Raw genomic sequence first — 23,838 nt, 5'->3', positions numbered from 1 at the left:
TTTAAATTCAATCATCTATTCTTATTTTAAAGCAGTAGTACCCTCTAGCATATTTTATTTGTGCTAAATGGATTAAAGGCACTTCTTATAAAGGGGAAAGGACTTTTGTGGGAGCTCAGAGGTAGGTTTCTGCATTTGCTACTTGAACTTGGAGGGAACACGGATTGCTTAGAGCTATCTTGCTGTGAAGCATTTACATGGTTTAAAAGGAAACCCTAGATGGAGTTTTAAACATTATGCACAAATGATGCCCACTTTTCTAGGATAAATGTGTTGGTGCAAAAAGGTGTCTCATATTGAAGGAGTATAATATAGTCTGTGATTTTAATTAAACTTAATTTTTATCATATCTCTAATTTTTGTAGCTGTCATAAGGATGCAATGTAACCAGAATTCAGAAAATTTAATTTTATGTGTATATATGATCTAAACTTTCTGCTACATTATACTTTCAAATTGTAATTGTTATGATATAATTGATATTTAGGTTATAATTTTAAAAGAGGTCTGAAATACTCTGCTAATGAAAGGATTTTAGAAATTAGATATTTTGAGGGGGTCAGGAAACATATAAATATTATTTTCTAAAGTAATTGGACCTTTCTGAGTGTATACATTGATCTCCTGTGGCCATTCCCTCATTTCATTTCAATGTGTTCAAAAATAATTTGTGGTTTTCTAACATATTTCCAGTAAAGTGAATAAGGAACTGCACTGATCAAATTTTTTCTTTTACTTATTAAATATTTTAGATCCCTTTAACTTTATTTTTTGTGTGTTGTTGTGTTCCAGATGCTGCCAGTATGAATGAAAATCAGGTTAGTCCTGCTTTTTCTGTTCATTGAATTCATTCCAAGATCTCTAAAGAAAAATGTTTCCTGGCCAACACCTTGATGTTAATAATGCAGACACGTTATACTGATAGGGGCTACTAGCTTTTGCTAAAAACACAGAAACAGGTCTAAATGAATTAAGGCATGAATCTCAGACACACACGTATCACTGTATTAATAATAATGGGTGTGAGCAAGAGGGGATCTACCATGCTATAGGAGTGCTTTAAAATTCCACAAACACACCAGTGAATTAGTATTGTTCTGTTTAACAGCTAAAACACACACAGGAAGCAGAAATTAGTTTTCTTGTGATTATTATGTTAAAAGGGGGTTGGCTATATCTTATATAATGTCAGTGTACATACTTCATTCAATAAATATTTATTGAGCATGTATTATGAATCAGACCTTGTTTGAGATGCTGGAGATATTAAAAAGTAAAGGAGAAAGACAAGAACCATTCTGTCATGGAGCTTACATCTCAGTGGAGGAAAACAGACAAATCAATTAGTAAATTAGTAAAAACATATAGTACATTAATAAAGATTAGTCTTAGGAGAAAAATACAGGAGGATGGAAGATAGGAATTTCTGGGGATGGAGGTGGTATTAGTTCTTCTTGGGATAGTCAGGTAAGTTCTCCCTGAAGCTAATAATAGAACAGGGGTCTAAAGGTGGTGGGGAAGGTTATGAAGATGTTTTTTTCCATTTAAAGCAGACCAGCCAGAAGCATTCGTAATGGCAAAGGCCCTCTTTACTACCTCTTTCTTAGAGGCCTTTTGTTTGAGAGATAAAAGAATTGTTTTCTATAGAAGTTAATCATTTTATATATCTGGAAAAAAATTTAAAAGGGTCAGTTACATGCACACACGCACACACACACAACTATGCCATTAATTCAGCACTTAAAACAGTGCTATGTATATAGCAAATATTTGCTACATCTCCCAAAAGTCATAAAGATTAAGGTACTAAAACAGTAAAACAACCCCTTTCTACAATGAAACTATTAGGACCATGGTAAAATACTCTCTTGCTATATTTTATTATAACAATTTTTTAAAAGAAATTTTTTCTTAGAATGTTCTAGAGAATTTCATCATAATCTCTATTATTTCATCTGTTTGCCGATTAAGGAGAAGTGGAGAAACCTCTATAGTTTAAATAGAGTGGTATGGTAGAGTAGAAAAGGAAAAGGCTGTATTTGGGGAAATTAAAAAGCTTGCTCACTGGGATGTTGCATAGTGGTAAAAAGAAGGGTATTGTGCAAACTTCATTTTCAGGAAGCCATAAGTTGTTTTTAGAGTTTATGACAATGGGCGGTGATTTCCAGTGGATATATCCAATTCTGCACTGATACTTTTTATGGCTTTAAACTCTATTTCACTAAAACATCAAAAACCTAAAGTTAGCCACCTCTCATGTTGGAATAAGCAAGAAAAACACCAAGAAGTAATTATTTCTCTGGAAATGTTTCTGACCACAGTCCTTGGATATTTTGTCAGAAATGAAAACTATTGATTTAGTCTTTCTTGCGGTGCTGGGAATTTTATTTTTCAAGCTCAGTCAGTAACTTGTTGAAAGTTATAAACATGAGCCAGAGCAGCATGGAAAAGTCCTGTAGTAACTGCAAGGATCTCTACCATATTTGTCATCACAGAGGGTCATTATAAAGCCAAAGCAACCTTGTTAGTGCTCTAACACAGACAAGGAATGATGCCAACTCCCTGGAACATTTTATTATGATGCCTGGGGAGGGACAATGGAAGACAATGGGCTGTAAAGCAGCCACTGACAGAAACAGAAAGAGCTTGGCCCAGTTTTCCTGGGCTTTGGGGAAAACACAAACAAGAGCAACAATAACCAAACAAAGCGAGCCAAAGCCTGCAAGTGAGACTGCAAGTAAACAGTTGCTGGGATTTCACCTCCCCACCTCCCCATGCCTTTTTGGTCTAGATTGGCTCCTATTTCAAAACCCCCTTTATTATGGTGATTGGGAATATATTATATTTTCCCCAAAGAAAAACCCCACCACTGCTTTCAATTTTTACAGCCTTTTTCTGTTTCATAAAGAGAGTATTGAATCTCTCCTGAGACTGCAAGTAAACAGTTGCTGGGATTTCACCTCCCCACCTCCCCATGCCTTTTTGGTCTAGATTGGCTCCTATTTCAAAACCCCCTTTATTATGGTGATTGGGAATATATTATATTTTCCCCAAAGAAAAACCCAACCACTGCTTTCAATTTTTACAGCCTTTTTCTGTTTCATAAAGAGAGTGTTGAATCTCATCTTAACTAGTTAAACATTATGAACAAGTTTTTTAACCTATTTTCTAGGCCTGAGTTGTTCATTTGAAAAAGAAAAAGAAAAAAAGAGTGGGTCTTTGTAGGAATTAGGGGCTCATCTAATTTTGACATTAGAGAAGTCTGATTCAGGAATATCCTGATTGACAATGTTCTTATTCAATTAATTGCTAAAAACTACTTAAAGCTTTATTCCAGTGTTATCATGAATCTTGTTTTAAATACTTTAAGACCTACCTCACAAGGGATGTATTTCTTTTATTATTATTGATTGATTGATTGATCTTTTTGGAAGAGAGAGCGAAGCATTTATTAGCTGTTCCACTTATTTATGCGTTCATTGGTTGCTTTTTGTATGTGCCCTGATGGGGAATCAAACTCAAACCTTGGTGTATTGGGGCGATGCTCTAAGCTACCCGGCCAAGACTATAAGGGATGTATTTCTATTACAAAGACACCAGGATCTTCTCTGATTCTATGACAAAGTTTCTACTTAGATTTTATAGAATCATTTATATCTGGCATGCTAAGCAGTAACTTGCAATGCTGGCATAAGATATTATTATAAAATTAAAGACCAGACACAGATCTCAGAGGCCCACATGTCAGTCTGTTGTCAGAAATTATTACTGTGCCACTCAGATAAGATCACTGGGTGGGGACCATAAATTTAGAGATATTTCAGTAGGTTGTCCTTCGCAAAATTTCACAGGGCTGGTCTCTTACATTATTTAGTTACCATTTTTTTCACCATTAATCATTTTTCAACTGCCTCTCTGTTTAAGAGGCTAGGTTAAATACATCATTACCCACTAGGTGGTAACCAACATGTAAACAAGGATTTCTCTATATACTGTTATATCTATGGTACCTGGCAAAGTAATTTCATAAGTGTTTATTGATTGATTGAATAATTATTGTAAAGATATAGGAAGCTGAAAAGAATTCCATAATTAATCTTTTGGAAGAGGTTGTATTGTTGGAGTTGGAGCAAAGACTCGATTTAATTTTTTTTCTGATGCAAGCATCTCAAAGCAAGATTTTATTTCTTTTGCAAGGGAAAAACTTAGATTTTAAAGACTTGCTCTAAAGAGCCAGTGGATTTGCAAAACTAATAGGGAATAGAAAGCATTTTAAATAATAGAATAGGTGAAAATAAGGACAGTGGACAGATCTTTAAAAGTGAGGGTTCTTTCTTTTCATGCATTTCTTAATTCAATGTATTTTATTGGAGAACTGTATGTCACTCAGTCTTTTTAGGAGCTTAAAATTAATGGTACATTTGCAGTACCTGGTAAAATATTATTCAGAATGATTTCCCCTCTCCTCCCTAACGTTGGTACAGTGCTGCCGTCTGCATTTGACAAAAAGAAAGCCAAAACCCAAGCATCGCACTCCATGTCTTGAAGGATATCACACAGAATAGTAAAATAGTAGTTCCAGAGAATATACAAAAAATATAAATAAACTAACTAACTAACTAATAAATATAGAACAACTAGGCCTCCCCAAGGATGTGATAGTGAAGGGCCTGGAAACTGCAGCTTTGTTAGCTTTTACTAGTAAGTCAGTTAGTTGGATCTGAGGTTAATTTCATTTCAGAAGAGAAGCTAGTCTATAAATATGTTTTCCAAACATATATGACCAAGGAGTCCTTTCATTCAACTTTTAACTTGTTTTCCACTTTTTAATTGAACAACTGTTAACACTTCCGGGAGTTGGTGTCTTGGGTACATCCTTTGCTGACACGGCAGAGGCTCTTCACAATGTCCAGTTCACACACTGTGTCCCGTCCTCCAGCAACTTTTCAAAGTGCTTCTTACAGCACATGATGACCCACTGTATGCTAGATGTTTCATATGTGCCATCAGCATATTTTCCAATAATAATGACAACAGCAACAAAAACAAAACAATAATAATAAAGGAGGAGGAAGAGGAGGGTAAGAAATTCGACTTAATAAATATCTATAAGCATCAAACATTCTTTGAGGGCTTTTTACATGTTATGTTTCATCCTCAGAAGACCTGTGAAATGTATATATTTATAATCCCTGATTTTTATTGATAGGGTAAGTAAGCCTTTGAGAAATTAATTTGCTAAGACTATTAGACTTGTAAATGAGAACCATGAAATATAAAGTTTTTTGATTCCCAGTTTCTTGTTCTTTCCATTCCACTAATTGTTTTAGATGAATGCTTATTAGGTGAATTTGCATCTCCAATAGACATTATACAATATACAGAGTCACTGTTTTTGTTTGTATTATTTATAACAACTGAGTGAATGTCTTCTATATAAAAGGGGTAGTAGTTATTAAGTAATATCATTCAAGGAAGTTTTTCTTAGAAGGTCTTGCTTTGATAAGGTTTCAGTAAACACAACTTTTTTCATCTTTCCCTTAGGATGCGTGCAGTGAATTTCGGGTATTGATGAAAAATGGGAAGCTGTTCTGTTCCCAGGATAAAAAACTTCTTCAGAGCCCTGATGGAATAATGTTCCTCAACAAATGCGCCACATGCAAAATGATACTGTGAGTAAAGTTTCTCTTCCTGGTGTTTGAGTTACCGGCTGATCTCTGAACTAGTAAATGTATTCTTTTTCCAAACCGGTCAGGGCATATTCTTTTTATTTCTTGGCAAATATGTCTTTCTAAATCTAAATGGTTAAGTAAAAATAGTTTGTAGATCACTCTGGCATCTCTCATCAGATAAAGTTGGGTAAATGCCACCCACCTGGAAAGGTTGAATCATCAAACATATGGTATTCCAAAACACCCAGAGGGCCCAGCATGAATACCTTATGTAAAATTTAATAATCTTTTGAGGATGTAATTCCAATTTAAGTTTCCTGGCTCTGAAAAATTAATTTAAGAAAGAAAGTCAGATTCCGTGGGCCTGTTAAGACCTGATCCTATTGTACCTTAGGGACGGAGAAAAGCCCCTTGGGAATGATGTCAAACTTTTCTTGTGGCAGCCAACCAGGAGAAGAATTTAAGCAGGATACACCCTGACTCTGTGAACTGCCAGTGTCTTCAGACATTTGGGATTATGCTAAAATGAGATGGATTAAAAAGTTAATTATATCTTGCAATTACCTGCAATTCAGAAAGAATTAGTATCCAGGAAGTTAACCAACATCTATGCAATGCTTCTTAACTTGACTTCCTTCTCTCCAGTGACACCTCAGAAGTAGAAGATGACTTGAGCTATCAATTGCAAAACCTCAAATCAAAGTGTCCTCATTTGTTTTTGAACAGGGAGGTCATTCTCAATTTCTGACCAACATCCAAACTTCAACACTGGTATCAAGCCAATAACTAAGCTTACCTGTTTAAGATAATTAGCTTTTTAAATGCCAGCCTGGTATGTGTCAAGGGATTTAATTTGACATAGTCAATAATATTGACATAATGAAGTTCTGGTCACTTCACATAATGAAGTCTAAAGAAGAGACTGTGGGAAGATGAGGGAAGGCAGGGCAAGATGGAGAGTGGGGTGAGGCCCAGGGAAGGTTGAAGAATCCTTTCTTATTCTCTTGGAAGCTGAATGTAAACCAGCAGGTCTATTATTCACCATAAAGTTTCCTTCTTGTTTCATTGGATGTTTTGATAGTAGACCGATACTATGAAATAATAAGTTTACTGAAAACTAATTTAAAACAAATATAAAATGCCTTAAGACACATAAGGCAGTTTATCACTTTGAAGCCATTCACTCCATTATTATATTTATTACCTATATAAATGAGTTGGAATAAATTTTTTTTAACCTGGAAAGAAGGAGACTGTATGAGGCATAAACACTATCTTCAAATTTCTAAAGTTGTCCTATGGGTCCTCAGAGGTTGGAACTGGGTCCAAAACAAGAAGGCATATTTTTACACATTAAGAATATGGTCTTTCTTTTTCTTTTTTTTTTCCTTTTTTTTAAAATTGAATTTATTGGGGTGATATTGGTTAATAAAATTATATAAGTTTAAGGTATACACTTTTATAATACATCCCGTGTATATTGTATTTTATATTCACCACCCTAAGTCAAATCTCCTTCCATCACCATTCATCCCCCCTTTACCATAACTCTTCTACCTCCCCCCACCTCCATTTTCCTCTGATAATGACCACATTGTTGTCTGTCTATAAGGTTTTTTTTCCTCAATCCATTTACGTTTTTTTACCCAGTTCTCCCCTATCCTTCCCCTCTGTTCTACCTCCCCCCACCTCCATTTTCCTCTGATAATGATCACACTGTTGTCTGTCTATAAGGTTTTTTTCCTCAATCCATTTACCTTTTTTTACCCAGTTCTCCCCTACCTTCCCCTCCCCTCTAACACCTATGAGTCTGTTTCTATTTGTTAGCTTACTTTGTTCATTAGATTCCACATGTAAGTGAAATCATCTAGTATTTGTCTTTCTTCGACCAGCTTATTTCACTTAGCATAATACTCTTCAGGTCCATCCATGCTGTTGCAACAGGTAGGATTTCCTACTAATTTAAAAGAATATATGCATCCTTATGTTCACTGCAGCGGTATTAACAATAGTCAAGATTTGGAAGCATCCCAAGTGCCCATTAGTAGATGAGTGGATAATAAAGCTGTGGTACTTGCCCTGGCCGGTTTGGCTCAGTGGATAGAGCATCAGCCTGCGGACTGAAGGGTCTCAGGTTCGATTCCAGTCAAGGGCATGTACCTTGGTTGTGGGCACATCCCCAGGAGGGAGTGTGCAGGAGGCAGCTGATCGATGTTTCTCTTTCATCGATGTTTCTAACTCTCTCTCTCTCTCTTCCTCTCTGTAAAAAAATCAATAAAATATTTTTTTTAGAAAAAGCTGTGGTACAGTTACACAGTGGAATAGTACTCAGTCAATAATACGGTCTTTCAAAGAGAGCATTCCAACAATGGTACAGACGGCTTTAAAGTTGGTAACCGCCTGGATGTTGGAAGTATTTAAGGGGGGAATAATCTGCTGTGCAGTTAAACGCATAGATTCTTGCCGCCAATAGAACCACACTTGAGATACTTTTCAGTACTGAGGAGAGATTTATGGTACCTCTGCTCATTTCTGGATCTGCCAGACTGGGTTGAGGAGAACAGTCAGAATTAAGTTCAACATGTATGCTGTTATCCTTAAAAGTTGGGCAGGTATGTCTAAGCTATGCTATTTCTTGCTCTCTTCCAGGGAAAAAGAAGCCAAAACCCAGAAAAGGGTCACACATTTAGCAAGAGCCACTGGAGCCACTGCCCCAGCAAAGGTAAGAGACTATTTGGAGTCAATTTACCATATTTGCTTTCAAGATTATGTTTTACTCTATGTAGAATTATTTATTTCCTACTTATTAGCATACCTGTTGTGAAGCCAACTGAGAAAGGAGGGAACATGGTTTAGTCCATGGGTGGGCTAAATATCCAGTACAGCTAGTCCGTAGGCCCAACCCATGACCCAACTCTGCAAACATTTTGGGCACCTGACAGATACTGAAAGGAGGAGTAAGTCAGTGTGACGCCTGCCTTCCATCGTCCCTTCTCATTCCTCCTGTTCTGTATTAGCTCCAACAAGAGCCTTCATGGGACTGTACAACTCAATTCAAATCTCAGAGCTCTTATTTATTGTCGTTGTCACTTGGACCATTTATGTCTTTCTCAGTCTCATTTATTTCATCTTTGAAATGGAATGTGGGACCAAATGAGAAACCAAGTTTAAAAAGCCAGCTACAGTGTTTAACATGTGCTAGCAGGCATTTGATTCATTTTATTTCCTTTTACTTTTCTTCTTTTACTTCCTATTGCCTATCTTTTCCAATACCTGAAGAGTTCCAATTTAACTCGAGTTGTTTGTCTTTATCTAATTTCCAGATTGGGATGTAGGCCAATCTTTGTTTGAGAAAAGAAAGTGTTCAGTGGTAAAAAACAAAACAAAACTTTTTAAAAAATAAAAAATGATATAAAATTAAAGAAGCTGCACAAATACAACCTAACATACAACCATTTCACTTTATATTTTTTAATGTATACAAAATATTTTATTCATACAAAAGAATAGAAATTCTAGGTCCAGATTGAAGAAAATTTCTAACCTACAAATGTCTCACAATAAATTATTGACAAGCGGGGCTTATTGCCAGGTATCCCGACAACTACTCACACCACTATAGGTCTTCTATTTAGCTTCTTCTCCAATATCTTCTTCCTCTTCTTCCTTTTGTGTGTAACAAGTAATGGAAATGATCAGTCATGGCAGACACACCCAAATTACTTTAACATCCCTACTCTAACTAAGCTACCATCTTCCTTGTCAGTGTTACTTAGGAATGTCTGAGAACCTCAGCCTCCGCAGAAAGTCTAGTCAAATTCTTTGCTGGGCTCAGCCAGTCTCACTTTTAAAACAATAACACAATCACCACTCAGTCAATTTGAAATCCTTTTTCTGAGCAAAAAGGACCTGCTTCTCTACTCTAAAAAATCACTGGGGGTCAGAACATCTTACTCGTAACAATCAAATCTACCTTTGTTTGTCACATTTAGAGAGTGACTCATTCTGTAAGATTTATTCTCTCCCTTCTCCTCCTCTTTTTCCTTTATTGAAAAACTGGTACATCAGTGGTGTTTAAAAATGCAAAATACAAGCAATGACAAAAAATGACACACACACATCCCAATCTTAACAAACCTACTATTTAAAAAATATTACAAGTCAGATGTTTTCATTTGTAGACACACATTTACTGAATTTTCATCAAATAGAATTATTGAGAAATAAAATTACAGAATTTTAAGAATGTTAACGTTTTATGCCTGAGTTAGAATTTTTACCTCTAGGTAAAGTTCTTAAGATTACATGTTTTGCTCTCTAGGAAACTACTTACTTATAAATTAAGACAATTAATGTTTGGCCATCTAGATTTCATTTTCAGTGTTTGAATGGATTCATGCAATTACACTGTGTTTATTTTTGTTATTTCTCTCTCCACTGTAAAAGAGAAAAATCTACCCACTTTTTCTGATTAGATTCCTCCCATCAAAAATTAGCCTTGATACTCACTCTCAGAATAAGGTACTCTACCTGTTCAAGCATTTTCCTCCTACAGACATTCTCTCTCTCTTGCACCATCAATTTCTTCTTCACTAGGCTGCCATTCTTTCACCTCCCAACTCTAATATCCAATCCATAAATAAGTCTTGTTGGCAGTCTCTAAAATATTTTATCCAAATTTGATTCCATTTCACCATGTTTGTTTCTATCATCCTAGTCAAATTCTTCATAATTTCTAATGTATTCAGTCCATGCTAGACTTGTTTTTAATTGATTGATTGATTGATTCAGTGCTTCTCATTGATTTAGGTTGGCAAGTTTACAGGATATTAAGCTCATATGTGTGTATTTGTGTTTTTTGAGTTCTCAATTCTGCTCAGATTAGTTTATTGCTTTAATAACTAATAAGGCAAGTTTTCTGTCTTAGTTCACTTTTTTCAAATGTGATTTACCTATGCATAGGTTGTTTTTCCACATAATTATTAGAAATAAAAATATTACTGAATTTATGAAAGCCCCCAATTGAGTATAGGAACCAATGTGATTAGGATACAAAGCATTTATAAGTTAGTTGGGGTAAAATTCACTTCTTAGAATATTATCTTGCTCAAATCAAAAGCACACAATACTTTCTCCTTAATTTCTATACTTTCTGTGTATTTTATAAGATTTAAAAGTATTCTCTGCAGGAATTTTTATAATTTTTGCTAATACCTAGAAAATTTGTAAATGTATTGCTATTTTGATTGGTATTTTGTTGTTTATGGTATTTCTATATGGTTATTGTTGGTATAAAAAAATTCTATTGATTTCTATAGATTGATCTTATATTGAACAACTTTATGATAACTTCTGTTAATTCTCATAACTTATTTATTAATTCTATTTTTTCTTGGCAGTTGCTTACAATTATATTGAACAACTTTATGATAACTTCTGTTAATTCTTATAACTTATTAATTCTATTATTTCTTGGTAGTTGCTTACATTATCTGCATATAATAGCAGATAATAGACATTTTATAACTTCCTTTTCAATCTTACCACTCATTTATTTCTTTTTCTTTCCTTATATTATTGGCTAGGATCTAAGAATTCAATTATTAAACAGTAGTGATAATAATGAACATCAAACTACCCTCTCTCCCCTATTTTAAGGGAATACATCTAAAGTTTCTTCATTAAGTATAATATTGACTTTAGGTGCTTTTTCCATAAATTGTGGCACATTTAGGAAGTTCCCTTCTTTTCTTAATCTTATGAATATGTTTTGGTCATTATCAAATTCAGTCTCTTCAACTATTGAAATAATTTTCTGACTTTTTCTTTCAGTCTAATGAATTAAATTTCTTAATAAATTTGCTAATGATAAACTATTATTCTTTCTTAGGGTAAATCATACTTAATCATAATGTATTTTAAATATAATATTGAATTTAGAAAGTTAATATTTTATTTAGAAATTTGAAATTATTTTTACAAGTAAAATGAGTCTATACTTTTCTCTTTTTAATCATTCTAATGTGGTTTTGGAATCAACAGACAATTACCCTGAGTGGTCACATTTCAGGTTATGGCTGAATAAAGAGGTCAGCAAATCTTTTCTCCAAAAGGCAACTATAAATCTAAACAAATTGAACAAAACAATCATTATTACCACTCTGGAAACTGAAGAGCAGCAGCCTGTGTCCATCTGACAAGCGTTTATGCTTGAAAAACTGCTAACCTTTGGATTAGAACAGTGGGAGTCTGCAGTGCTCTTGCTTAAGGACTACATCTTACCTCTGTTGCTTCCTTGTTGCGGAGGATCTACCGAAGCAGGGTAGGATGTGGGGGTCAGCACTGCCATTGTTGAAAGTAGCTTACCTAATTTTGGGTAGTAGGCTACAATCATACTCCGAGATGTTTTCGGTATAGGTCTTGACCTTCACCAAGAGTAAGGGGGGTGGCCCGAGGTTGTAGCATGGTTGGGGCAAATATATTTCTGGCTGAGTTCTCACACATTGGCAGCAGAGCAATTCACATGGTCCTGGTTGACTATAAGGCTGTGCACAAGCCCTTAGAAAACACACACACGGAAAAACCCAGTGGAAAACAAATGCTGCAGTAGATGCAAAAATGGCCTGATCTTTGAATGCCCTCCCCAGTGCACACTAGGTCCATCTGCACAGTGTAGAAGCCTCACTGGCTCGAGGAATTTGAGCACAAACTGTGTCTAATCATTGGTCTGCCACAAGTCATACAGATACCGGGGGCGGGGGGGGGGGGGGGAAACCTAGAAATCCATGCTTAAGAATAAACTAAGAATATTTTTTAGCAGACACATCAACAGCAGCATGTATGGAACAGGAAGAAATCAGAGATTTGGCCCAAAGATACAAACAAAAACAAACCAGGAATATTTTACAGTAAAATCTTAATTCTGAATCATTGCAATATATTATCCAAAATGTCTAGTTTTCAACCAAAAGTATGAGCTATGAAAAGTAATGGGGATGTATGACCCACTTTTTCAGGAGAAAAGAAAAGTGAATGGAAACTGAGTGTCTCCAGGTGTTAGATTCGATTTAAGCAGCTACTTAAAGTGTTCAAATACTAAATAAATCCAAATTTTAAGATTTCTTTAAAAAGTCTAATAAAAATGAATAAATCGAGATTTTCAGTGAAAAAATATATATTTGGATTAGAACAATAGTTCTAATAACAATTTAAGACTTATGGGTTTCTGCTAAAGTAGTATACAGATACATAGATAGAACTGGAAATTCTAGAGCTAAAAAGTAACTCAAATGAAATATTCAGTAGAGAGTTCAAAAGCAGCTTTTAGATTGCATAATAGACCTGTAGAAAGATCAATCAAAATTAACAGTGGAAGTACAGAGAAAAAAATTGATGGAAATGAACAGTCATGGAGTCCTTGAGATAACAATAAGCCTGACAATACAGATAGGAATACAATAGAAATATCAGAAATAGACCAGACAGAAAAATAAAAAATTTATTTGAAGAAGTAATGACTTCAATGGTGTCAAATTTGATGAGAAGACGATCTTTACATTCAAGAATATCAATAAGCCCCAAATAGGATTAAAAGAAAAAAAAATAGGTAATTCAACAATAATGTTTAGAAACTTTAATACTCTACTCTCATAAACTGATAAACAACTAGACAGAATATCATCAAAGATACAGAATACTTGAACACTATCAGTTAATTGAACCTAAACTGAAAAATAGAGAATGCTTCCCCAGTGATTGCAGAAGGTACATTTTTTTTCAAGTAACAGCGGAACATTCTTCCAGATAGACGATATAATAGGATATAAAACATATCTCAATAAATTAAAAGTAATTAAAATTATACAGTTTGTTGTCTGATCACAACAGAATTAAATACAAAACCCCCAAGAAAAATAAATTATGGAAATTTCCAAATAACTGAAGGATCAAAGAAACAACATGACAGGAATTAAAACATAACTTGAGCCCAACCAGTGCTGCTCAGTGGTTGAGCATCAGCCTATGAACCAGGAGGTCACAGTTCAATTCCCCATTCTACATATCTGGGTGGTAGGTTCAATCCCCAGTAAAAGGTGTGCAAGAGACAGCCAATTGATAATTCTCTCTCTCCTTTTATGTTTCTTTCTCTCTCTCTCTCTCTCTCTCTCTCTCTCTCTCTCTCTCTCTCTCTCTCCCCCTTTCTCTCAAATCAGTGTGTTGTGTTTTGTTTGTTTGTTTTTAAAAAAACCAACATAATTTGAACTGAATATAACAAAAAACACAGTAATTCAAGAGTTGACAGGTTTTAGCTAAAGTAGTATACAGTCATACCTCGGTATCCATGGGGGATTTCACAGATACCAAAATCCACAGATGCTCAAGTCCCTTACTTAGTCCTCTGTATCATGGATTCCATATCCATGGAAAACGGTAACATTTTAATAATCTGAGCTTCCACATATAGAAAGATAGAGGGGAAAAAGAGCAAATGAAACCCCAAGCAAACAGAAGGGACATAAAGATTAGAGCAGGAATTAATGAAGTACAAAACATAAGGAATAAAAAAATAATAATAAATCAAGTCTAAAAGTTGGTTCTTTGAAAAGATTAACAAGCTGACAAACCTTTAGGTAAATTGACTTAAGAAAGAAAGAATAAACAAAAATTTCCAAAATAAGGAATGAAATATGCAGTGTAAATATATATCTTAGAGAAATCACGAGGATTATAATGGAATATTATGAACACATTTATGCCATAAAAGTGGACAGCTGAGATGAAATGGACAAATTTCTCGGAAGAAAGAAATTATTAAAAATGAACCCAAGAAGAAATAAAAGATCAAAATAGACCTATAGCAAGTAAGATAATTAAATCCATAAGAAAATACCAGATCTAGATGACTACATTTGTGGTTTTCATCAGATATTGAAAGAAGAAATAATACCAATCTTTACAGACTCATTCAGGAAATAGAGGAGTAGGTTATCTTACCAGCTCACTCTAAATGAAGCCAGTGTTATTCCAATACAAAATCCAAAGGAAGACATCACAAGTACAGGGAAAACTGACAAATATCCCTCGTAAGCAGAGATGGAAATATTTTAAACAATATATTTAAACGATCTTTACATTCAAGAATATATTTAAAATATATAAAGAATACATTTAGTGAACATAAAAGAAGAAAACCATGACCAACTAGGAATTATTTTAGGAATGCAAGTTTGGTTTGACAACAGAAAATTTGATACACCGTATCGATAGAATGAAGGACAAACTACATGTTTATTTCAATAGATGAATAAAAAGCACTTAACAAAGTCCAACACTCATTTAAGATAAAAATTTACACAAGAAAACTAACAATAGACAAACCATTTCAGCTGATAAAGGGAATCTATGAAAAACCTACAGCTTACATTATACTTAATGGTTAGAAAGTGAGTACTTTGACCGTAAGACTGAGAAGAAAGCAAAGATGTTTGCTCTCACCATTTCTATTTGACACACTACTTCTATTCAACTTGAACTGGAGGATCTAGCCAATATAAGGCCAAATTTCTTAATTAATTTGAGACATCATGATTGAAAAGGAAGCAACTGTCTTTAATTATAGGGATATCACATTGTATATAGATAACCCTAATGACCCACAAAAAGAAAAATTACTAAAACTAATAAAAGTTTGGCAAGGTTTCAGTATACAAGATTAAAACTCTAGTGTATTTCTATATACTAGCAATAAACAATCCAAAATGTAAATTATTAATTTCAATCATAATAGCACAAAATAATAGAATATGTAGAAATAAGTTTGCAAATACAAGACTTGTACATTAGAAACTACAAAACATTGAAATGAAAGAGCTAAGTAAATGGTGAGGTAGTCCATGGTAATTCTTTCAAAATTAGTCTCCAAATGCAACATATTTCCTATGAAGATTCTGGCAGTCGTTTTCTGTTCTTTTTTGGGGGTAGAAATTCACAAGTTGAATCTAGTATTTATATAGAAACGTTGGGACACTTAACGGTAACTGACTTCAAAACTTATTGAAAGTAATTGTGATCACAACAGTGTGTTATTTGGTATAATGACAGACATAAAGATCAATGGAATAGAATTGAGATATCATACATTTACGATCAGTTAACAATGCTTAAAAAATTGAATAGCTATAACCATAAAAATAAACTTAGATTCTTACCTTATATCATACAAAAAATTAACTCAAAATGGATTATGGTCCCAAGTATAAGAGCTATAGCTATAAAGTTTTTAGAGTAAAACATAACAAAAAATCAGGAATTTGAATGAGTGGTTTTAGATTTGAAACCAAAAGCATGATTCATGAATATAAAATTAATAATTTGGACTTTATCAAAATTAGAAACTTTTGTGTTTGAAATGAGATCACTGAAACAATTGCAAAGCACGTAATAGGCTGGGGGAAAATGTTCACAAATCGTGTATTGTAAAAGACTTCTATCCACAGTATATAAGGACTTCTTACAACTCAATTATAAAAAGATGAACAACTCAACTAAAAATGAACATTACACTGAAGGTATATTAATGTTTAATAAGCACATAAAAATATATTCTACATTGTTATTACTTAGGGAAATGTACATTAAGATCACAGTGAGATAGTTACACTACCTCTAGAGTGGCTCTAATCATAAAGATAGAAAATACAGAATATTGTTAAGATTGTGGAGAATCTGGGACACTTCCAGACTGCTGAGAGGAGTATACAAGGGTGCAGCAACACTGAAACACAGTTTGGCAATTTTAAAAGAATTAAACATGAATTTATGTTTAATATCATATGTTATTTTATGATGTTATGCTAATATTTACTGTGTTTAATATGATGTTATGTTAAATATGAACTAGCAAATTCAGTACTAGAAATCTACACCACTGAAGTGAAAACACATGCCCACACAAAGTCAGGCATGTGAATATTCATAGCAGCATTGTTTTAAATATCCAAAACTGAAAACAATCCAAATACTTAAATGTCCACTAGTGAATGGATAAACAAATAGAGCTACATTTTTACAATGAAATATTATACAGCAATTAAAAAGAAATGTACCACTGATGCTGTTAAAATATGGATGAACCTAAAAAATATTATGCAAAATTTAAGAAGCCAGAATCAATTGTATATTTATGAGTCCATTTATATGAAGTATCCAGAAAAGGTAAATTTATAGAGTCAGAAAGTTCAATGGCTGCTTAAGGCTGGAGCTGGGAGTTAGGATTAACTATAAATAGATACAGGGGAAGCCTTTGGAATGATGGAAATATTATAAAATTAGGTTATAGTGATGGTTGTATAACTCCATAAATTTACTTAAAATTAAATATTACTTTTAAAATTAGTGAATAATATGCTTTCATTGTATGTATATCCAATGTTTATATCTTTTTCCCAATAAACATTGCATATATTTTCATCTCTTTCTTTCTGTTTTATAAGTCATACTAGAAATCTATCATATCAGCTTTTTTGTTAATCCCCAATATATTAGTTTTTGAGAAGTGTGTGCCAAAATCTCTTACTCCAGTTGCTGATTTATCTATCATAATCTGTTGGTTGTTGACATATTTAGAACCTGTGATTTAAGCTAAGGATTATTTTACCTTTTCCCCTTCTTCCTATTACTTTATATAATGTCCTTTTTTTTCTTAAGATGCATTTTGGACTCAATTCTGTATCTTAAGTATTCATATTGCTGCTCTGCTCTCATTCATTTTTACCTTATATATATCTTTTTTATCCTATTGTAATTTTTGAGTGCGTTTTTAATTTTTCTCTTGTGATCAATAACTCTGTTCCTATACTTAAAATCTAAACAAAAATTATATTTTAATTTGTGGGGTTAGTCAATTTACACTTTTTGTTACTTGTTTTACTAGGAGTTGGTTTTCACAATTTTTCATATTTTTAGTTACTAGACTTTTTTTACAAATTATTTTTGAAGTAGTTTCTTCCTTCGTCTTTTCTTTGATGATGACTTAAATGTAACATATCTTTTTGTTGTTCTCATGACTACCCTAAATCAAATATCTGTAATTATAATTTATCACAATTGCTAATGTCTGTGTTTATTGTTAATATCTCTTCTCCCCTAATGTGTTAGTCTGCTCTCAGTTCATTTTGTTAAAATCCCCTAAACTTCCACAGTTTTGTTATTGCCCAGATTATAGATTTGAGTTGCTATGGCTACTTTTCTTCTTCTTTCACTTTTCACGAATTCTAGCAATGTCCCCTGTTTCTTCAAATATTCTTCCTGTATATGTTGACCTCTTCTTGAAGATTTCTAAATTTATTCTTTATGTTTTTTTAGATTTTTTCTATTTTAAATTAGTTGTTGTGTTTTGTTTTGTTTTTGTGTTTTTGGTCTTCTATGTGAGTTTCTAATCTGATCTTCTGGTTCATAAATTCATTATGTATTTGTACCTATCCTATTTTTATTCTTTATATTGGTTTATTTATTACCATTTAAATATTTTTTCATACCTAAAGCTTCCACTTTTTTCTTTCTTTATAACTTCTTTTTTTCTTGCTTTATATTGCAGTATCTGCCCTCATCTCTCTGAAGCATAGTTATGTTCTCAGTAAATTATTTTTCTATGCATTCCAATAGTTCTGCTTCAGTTGATACTGAATATTGTTCATATTACCATATCTTTTATGTTGTTTTACTCCTCAAATATACAGATATTTTTACTGTAATATTCCTTGATGGCTTTAGTTGTGTGTTTTTTCCTGCTAAAGTGAGTTAGATAATATTGAAGGCCAAGCTTTAGTGGCTTTCTCTCCAGTGAGTGTAAGGACAGGAAAAGGGAAGGCCCACAGCTGAAGGTTCTGGAGCCAGTGTTGCACACTCTGGTTCACTGCCACCTCACCAGGTCAGGAATCCGCCTGTAAGATCTCAGCAATTGTCAGCATTAGGAAGAGGTGTTCTCTGTAGGTTGTGCTCCACCAGCCCTTGGGGTTTGGAGGAGGAGGAGGTGGAGTAGTAAATGCTTGCACCTGTTCTCATCACCTCCCAGCTGGGCTTTGACCTGCCCTGTCATCACTCTGCTGACACCTGTGACCTAGTATGCTGTGGTTGATTTTTCTGTTGAAGAGGGATAGCAGTGATTGTGGAAATTAATAACTTTGATTCACATTGCTGAGGCTTCCGTAGCTTCAACAAAATGATTATTCAGAGAAAATCAGCAGCTCCCTGTTGTTGTTGTTGTTTTTTAAATATGTTCTTATTGATTTCAGAGAGAAAGGGAGAGGGGTAGAGAGATAGAAACATCAATGATGAGAAAGAATCATTGATCGGCTGCCTCCTGCACACTCCCTACTGGAGATCAAGCCACAACCCGGGCATGTGCCGTGACCAGGATCTAACTGTGACCTCCTGGTTCATAGGTCAACGCTCAACCATTGAGCCACACTGGCAAGGCCCCTGTTGTTTTCTTATACTCCATCCATACTCCTCATCTTTTTGCCCAGTGAAGAGAACAATCTAGTTCCTATCACAAATCCTTTGCAATAGGAGTTCTCTATGCCTAGAATGTTCTTCCCTCAGATCTTCAAAGGCCGGCTCCTTCTCATTAATCTCATATCACCTCAAATATTACCATTGCTGAGAGATCTTTCTTGACACTATATTTAAAATAGCCACTCTTCTAGGTGCTCTCATATTGTTCAGTATATTTTTCATAGCACTTACTATAATTTAAAATTCTTTGTATTTATTGCCTATCTCTTCCCACTAGAATGTAAGTTTCTTAGAGCATGTATTTCTTTTTATTGTTGTTGTTTATTTTCTTTTCTTTCTTTTTTTTTCCCCCCCTGTGGGAATGTGACAGTCTATGGAATGCCTAGAGCCTAGTGAGTGTGTAATGTCTTTTAAGTAAAAATAAAAAAACTGAATGGATGAAAATAACACATATGGCCATTACTTATCCTGTTTTCACTCTTTTTTTTTTACCTCTTCCTAAACATATGGCATGAATAGTGGGGTACGTCCTGTAGCTTTTCTTTTCTATTTTAATTTTTCCCTCTTTCTTGGCTTCTTTGTTTCTCAATGTAATCTTCTGTTTTACAAATTCATTATATATTTGTATTCATCCTACCTTTGTTCTTTATATTGTATGACACACTAGGTTCAGGTCTATATTTTAAATGTTTCATATCTATAATTAAATATTTTTATTATGACAATCTTGACATCAAAAATTTTATTTTGCAATGTGACATCATAAAGAAAAAATCTCCGGTTTTATTCTTAGATTTTAGAAAGAAAGTAAATTCAAGTTAACTCTATATATTTTTTAGTTAGCTTATGTCACAATAGTGAGTTACCAAATAATGTTTCATAAGTATTCATTTGATCTTCAACATGAATCTATAATGTGGATAGGGTGTGAATTTCCATTTTTCAGATGAGGAAAGTGAAGTTCAAAGAGGTGAAGTAGGTGGGTGGCTGATCTGAGAGTTAAACACTAGTCTTTAGTTATTACCTAGTGCAGTTGTTTTTCTCACTGTTCAAGTTTGTCCCTGAGTATATATCATATTACGAGAGTCATGATTTTGGGATTTCTCCAATTATCTCTAAAAGATGTTTAATTTTATTGGTTTGATTGTCAATAGAGAAAACAACAGGGGCAAGAACAACAACAATAAGTGGTTATGATGTACTGGACACAGTTTTAAATGCTGCACATGTATTAATATATTTAAATCTCTTATAATCCTGAGAGCAGTCTATATGCATTTTGCAAATGAGGATACTAAAGCACAGAAAGGTTAAGTAACTTTTGCGTATCACATAGCTAGTAAGTGGCAGAGTTAGAACTATGAACCTAAAAATCTGGCTTGTGATCATTACCTTAACTGGTAATAACAGAAACTTTATTGCAGCTTATAGTTTACAGTGAGCTTGAAAATGTATGATCTACAATACCAATCTGTAAAGAAGGCAAGCAGGATTTTATAGACAAACAGTCCTAAGTTTCAGAGAGGTGATTTGGTATCTTACACAGACAGCAAGGAGCTAAAATTATACTGAAATTCTTCTCAAATCTAATTATATCTCTGTTCTTGAACCATGTTTTATTATCCCCGATTTTATTATCTCAGTGTGGTTTCCTTAATATGTTTTTCTTCTCCAGTGAATTATATTGTTGTGGGCTTAAAACAGACCTATGCCCTACCCGTGGTCGGCAAACCGTGCCTCGCGAGCCACATGCGGCTCTTTGGCCCCTTGAATGTGGCTCTTCCACAAAATACCATGTGCGGGCGCGCTCAAGGGGCCAAAGAGCCGCATGTGGCTCGCGAGCTGCAGTTTGCCGACCACTGCGCCTAGCCGGTTTGGCTTAGTGGATAGAGTTTAGGCCTGCAGACTGATGAGTTGCAGGTTCGATTCCAGTCAAGGCCACATGCCTGGGTTGAGGGCTCAATCCCCTGTGGGGGTGTGCAGGAGGCAGCTGATCAATGATTCTCTCTTATCATTGATGTTTCTATCTCTCTCCCTCTCCCTTCCTCTCTGAAATCAATAAAAATATATTTAAAAAGACACACAAAAAACCAGTAATTAAGTACCTAAGGAATATTTTCTCTCTTAATGTTCTTATGTTCTTTAACCACATCTCTTACAGTTGAATTGCGATGATTTCAGGAAAGGAGAAAGAGATGGGGATTTTATCTGTACCTTTGATAATGCAGCTGTGTGTGGCACAGATGGGAAAACTTACAGCAACAGATGTGCCCTGTGTGCTGAGAACATGTGAGTATTCTCTGAAGCAGGCTTTCTCCCTACAGCATTTTCTCTGTATAATTACGTGACACATTTTTTCTTATGGTCTTTAATGATTCATTTTGTGGGAGTTAGTCATCCATAAATTATTAGAACCACTTCTTTTACTACCCTTAAAGAAAAATATTTATATCACTTTATATTTTACAAAGCACTTTTGTGTGCTATTTATCTGATGGTTCTCACTGCCTCTATGAAGCAGATATATATTATATGTATATTTATATATAAGCATATATCTATACATACATGCAATATACTACACACATTTATCTGTTTTCTATTTATCTATTTCTGATTGTATTCTGTTCTACAGGGAATTATTTAATCATCAACTTATATTAAGTTCTCAGTAATTTATAGTATTAGATTAGGTAATTGGGACTCTTAATGTTGAACTTCTTTCCATCTCTTTAACCTTCACCACATCAATAAAGCATCTCGCTGTCCTATATTTTGTCCCATTTGTTCCTTCTCCACCCTCAATACTAGGTTTGGTTATTGATTGTATTCAGCTAACAAGATAGCATACTTGCTTTGCAGGTTCTGGCTTGTGACCTCAATCTTTAATTGTCTGCTCTACAGTTTTTGTAAATATAACAAACAATGTCTGAGAAGAGTGGTAAAGGCTATGAAAGAGATTTAGTCTTCAAGGTTCTGCAAGCTTATCCCTCCTTGTAATAAGTATCTTAACCAAGGCACCACTGGATTAAATCACTCCAATCCCTCACATGACTGCATTTTCAGAAACACACTCTAAAATTAGATCCTCAACTCTTACCAAGGGACAACATAAAGAAACAGAAAGCAAAAACAGACATGGGAAGAGCATACTGGTTTTTATTAATATGTGTTTTGTAACACTGCTGTGAGCACTCTGCACATTTAGTTTCTACTCTGACTTACATGGGGAATCCTGTGGTAGATTCTTTAAATCTCTGGTTCAGGTGTAAGTTTCTCTCCCATCGTTTCTGGTATGCTTCATGTACTGTGCAGTGAGAGTCATTGCATTTCTTAGCTCGGTCTACTAGAAGACTCTGGAATCACGTTGGAATTTAATATTTTTGTTCCCTTCAGCTGATATTTTTTGATATAACACGTTTCTTATCACTTTACTAAGTTTTTACTTTTCTTGTTTGTATTGTATTTTTGTTGTTATATAAATGCTTTAGTTGCAAGCTGCGTTATCTTTATAGAAAGTAGGAAGTGTGTCCTACATTTATGGTTCTATGTTTTCAGATATGCTTTAAAGCTCTATTAGATGGAATAAGGTTAATTATTAATTTCTGGTATGCTTCATGTACTGTGCAGTGAGAGTCATACTGCTCATTGCATTTCTTAACTCAGTCTACTAGAAGACTCTGGAATCATGTTGGAATTTAATATTTTTGTTCCCTTCAGCTGATATTTTTTGATATAACACGTTTCTTATCACTTTACTAAGTTTTTACTTTTCTTGTTTGTATTGTATTTTTGTTGTTATATAAATGCTTTAGTTGCAAGCTGCCTTATCTTTATAGAAAGTAGGAAGTGTGTCCTTCATTTATGGTTCTACGTTTTCAGATATGCTTTAAAACTCTATTAGATGGAATAAGGTTAATTATTAGGACTTTATGAACTTTCCATGAAAAACAAAGGATGGTATAATGGGATGCTAGATACTGTAAACTTGAATTTGTTTATTAAAACAAAGAATAACAAAGTTCCTTGGGGGGGGCATCTAATATCTAATTACAAGCTTTACTTTTTCCCACAATTCTGATAAGGTCCTCTCTGGACATAGCAAAACAAATCTGGAAATAACATTTACAGGTGTGCATCTTATCGTCCTGTCAATGTGATTTCATTTCTTTGACTCCAAGTTATAAACCTAGGCTCTCCTTAGAGTAAGTAAAGAAAATAATGCAATGTGATGCCTGTTTTTAAGAGCAAAGAATCATAAAACAATGAAGATAAGTTAACACTCGAATGATGAGAAGTTCTGTGATACTAAACTGCTATGTCTCCGAACTTTCAATTCCAGTAAAACCAGGTCCCAAGTCGGCATAAAAAACGAAGGGGAGTGTGAAAGCAGTAATCCAGAGCAGGTGAGCACAAATGTCAGAGGGTGGGAAACAGTGGGGCCGGGGCACTGACTTCGAAGAGAAAGAAGGCTCTTTGCTCCTCCCTCGTTGGTGGGGTGGTTGGAAAGAAGTAATTCTTGCTGTGCTTGAACTGGGTTACTGCTTGTTTGACGAAAAGCAATTGATAGTTTCTGAAACTAGACCAGGTTACTTTAGTAGTTAGACCTTTCAGCTCTATTTCAGCTTTCTATGGAAAGCAGCAGGAAGGG

General features: G+C 34.2%; 1 protein-coding gene across 3 annotated transcripts in view; it reads left to right on the top strand.

Annotated features, from left to right (window-relative positions):
- Positions 1–23,838, top strand: part of SPINK5 (serine peptidase inhibitor, Kazal type 5) — a 70,060-nt gene that overhangs the window by 552 nt on the left and 45,670 nt on the right. For all 3 annotated transcript variants that reach the window (XM_014548884.1, XM_014548883.1, XM_005877644.2), the window contains exons 2-6: positions 793–818; positions 5,545–5,672; positions 8,322–8,394; positions 21,349–21,476; positions 23,530–23,593. In XM_014548884.1, coding sequence (XP_014404370.1) covers positions 793–818; positions 5,545–5,672; positions 8,322–8,394; positions 21,349–21,476; positions 23,530–23,593 — 419 coding nt within the window. The remainder of the gene's footprint in view (positions 1–792; positions 819–5,544; positions 5,673–8,321; positions 8,395–21,348; positions 21,477–23,529; positions 23,594–23,838) is intronic.

This window comes from Myotis brandtii, unplaced genomic scaffold (assembly GCF_000412655.1).
Source record: "Myotis brandtii unplaced genomic scaffold, ASM41265v1 scaffold524, whole genome shotgun sequence".
Taxonomy (NCBI): domain Eukaryota; kingdom Metazoa; phylum Chordata; class Mammalia; order Chiroptera; family Vespertilionidae; genus Myotis; species Myotis brandtii.
The sequence above is the reverse complement of the archived record's forward strand: the minus strand, read 5'-3'. Positions and strand labels throughout refer to the sequence as shown.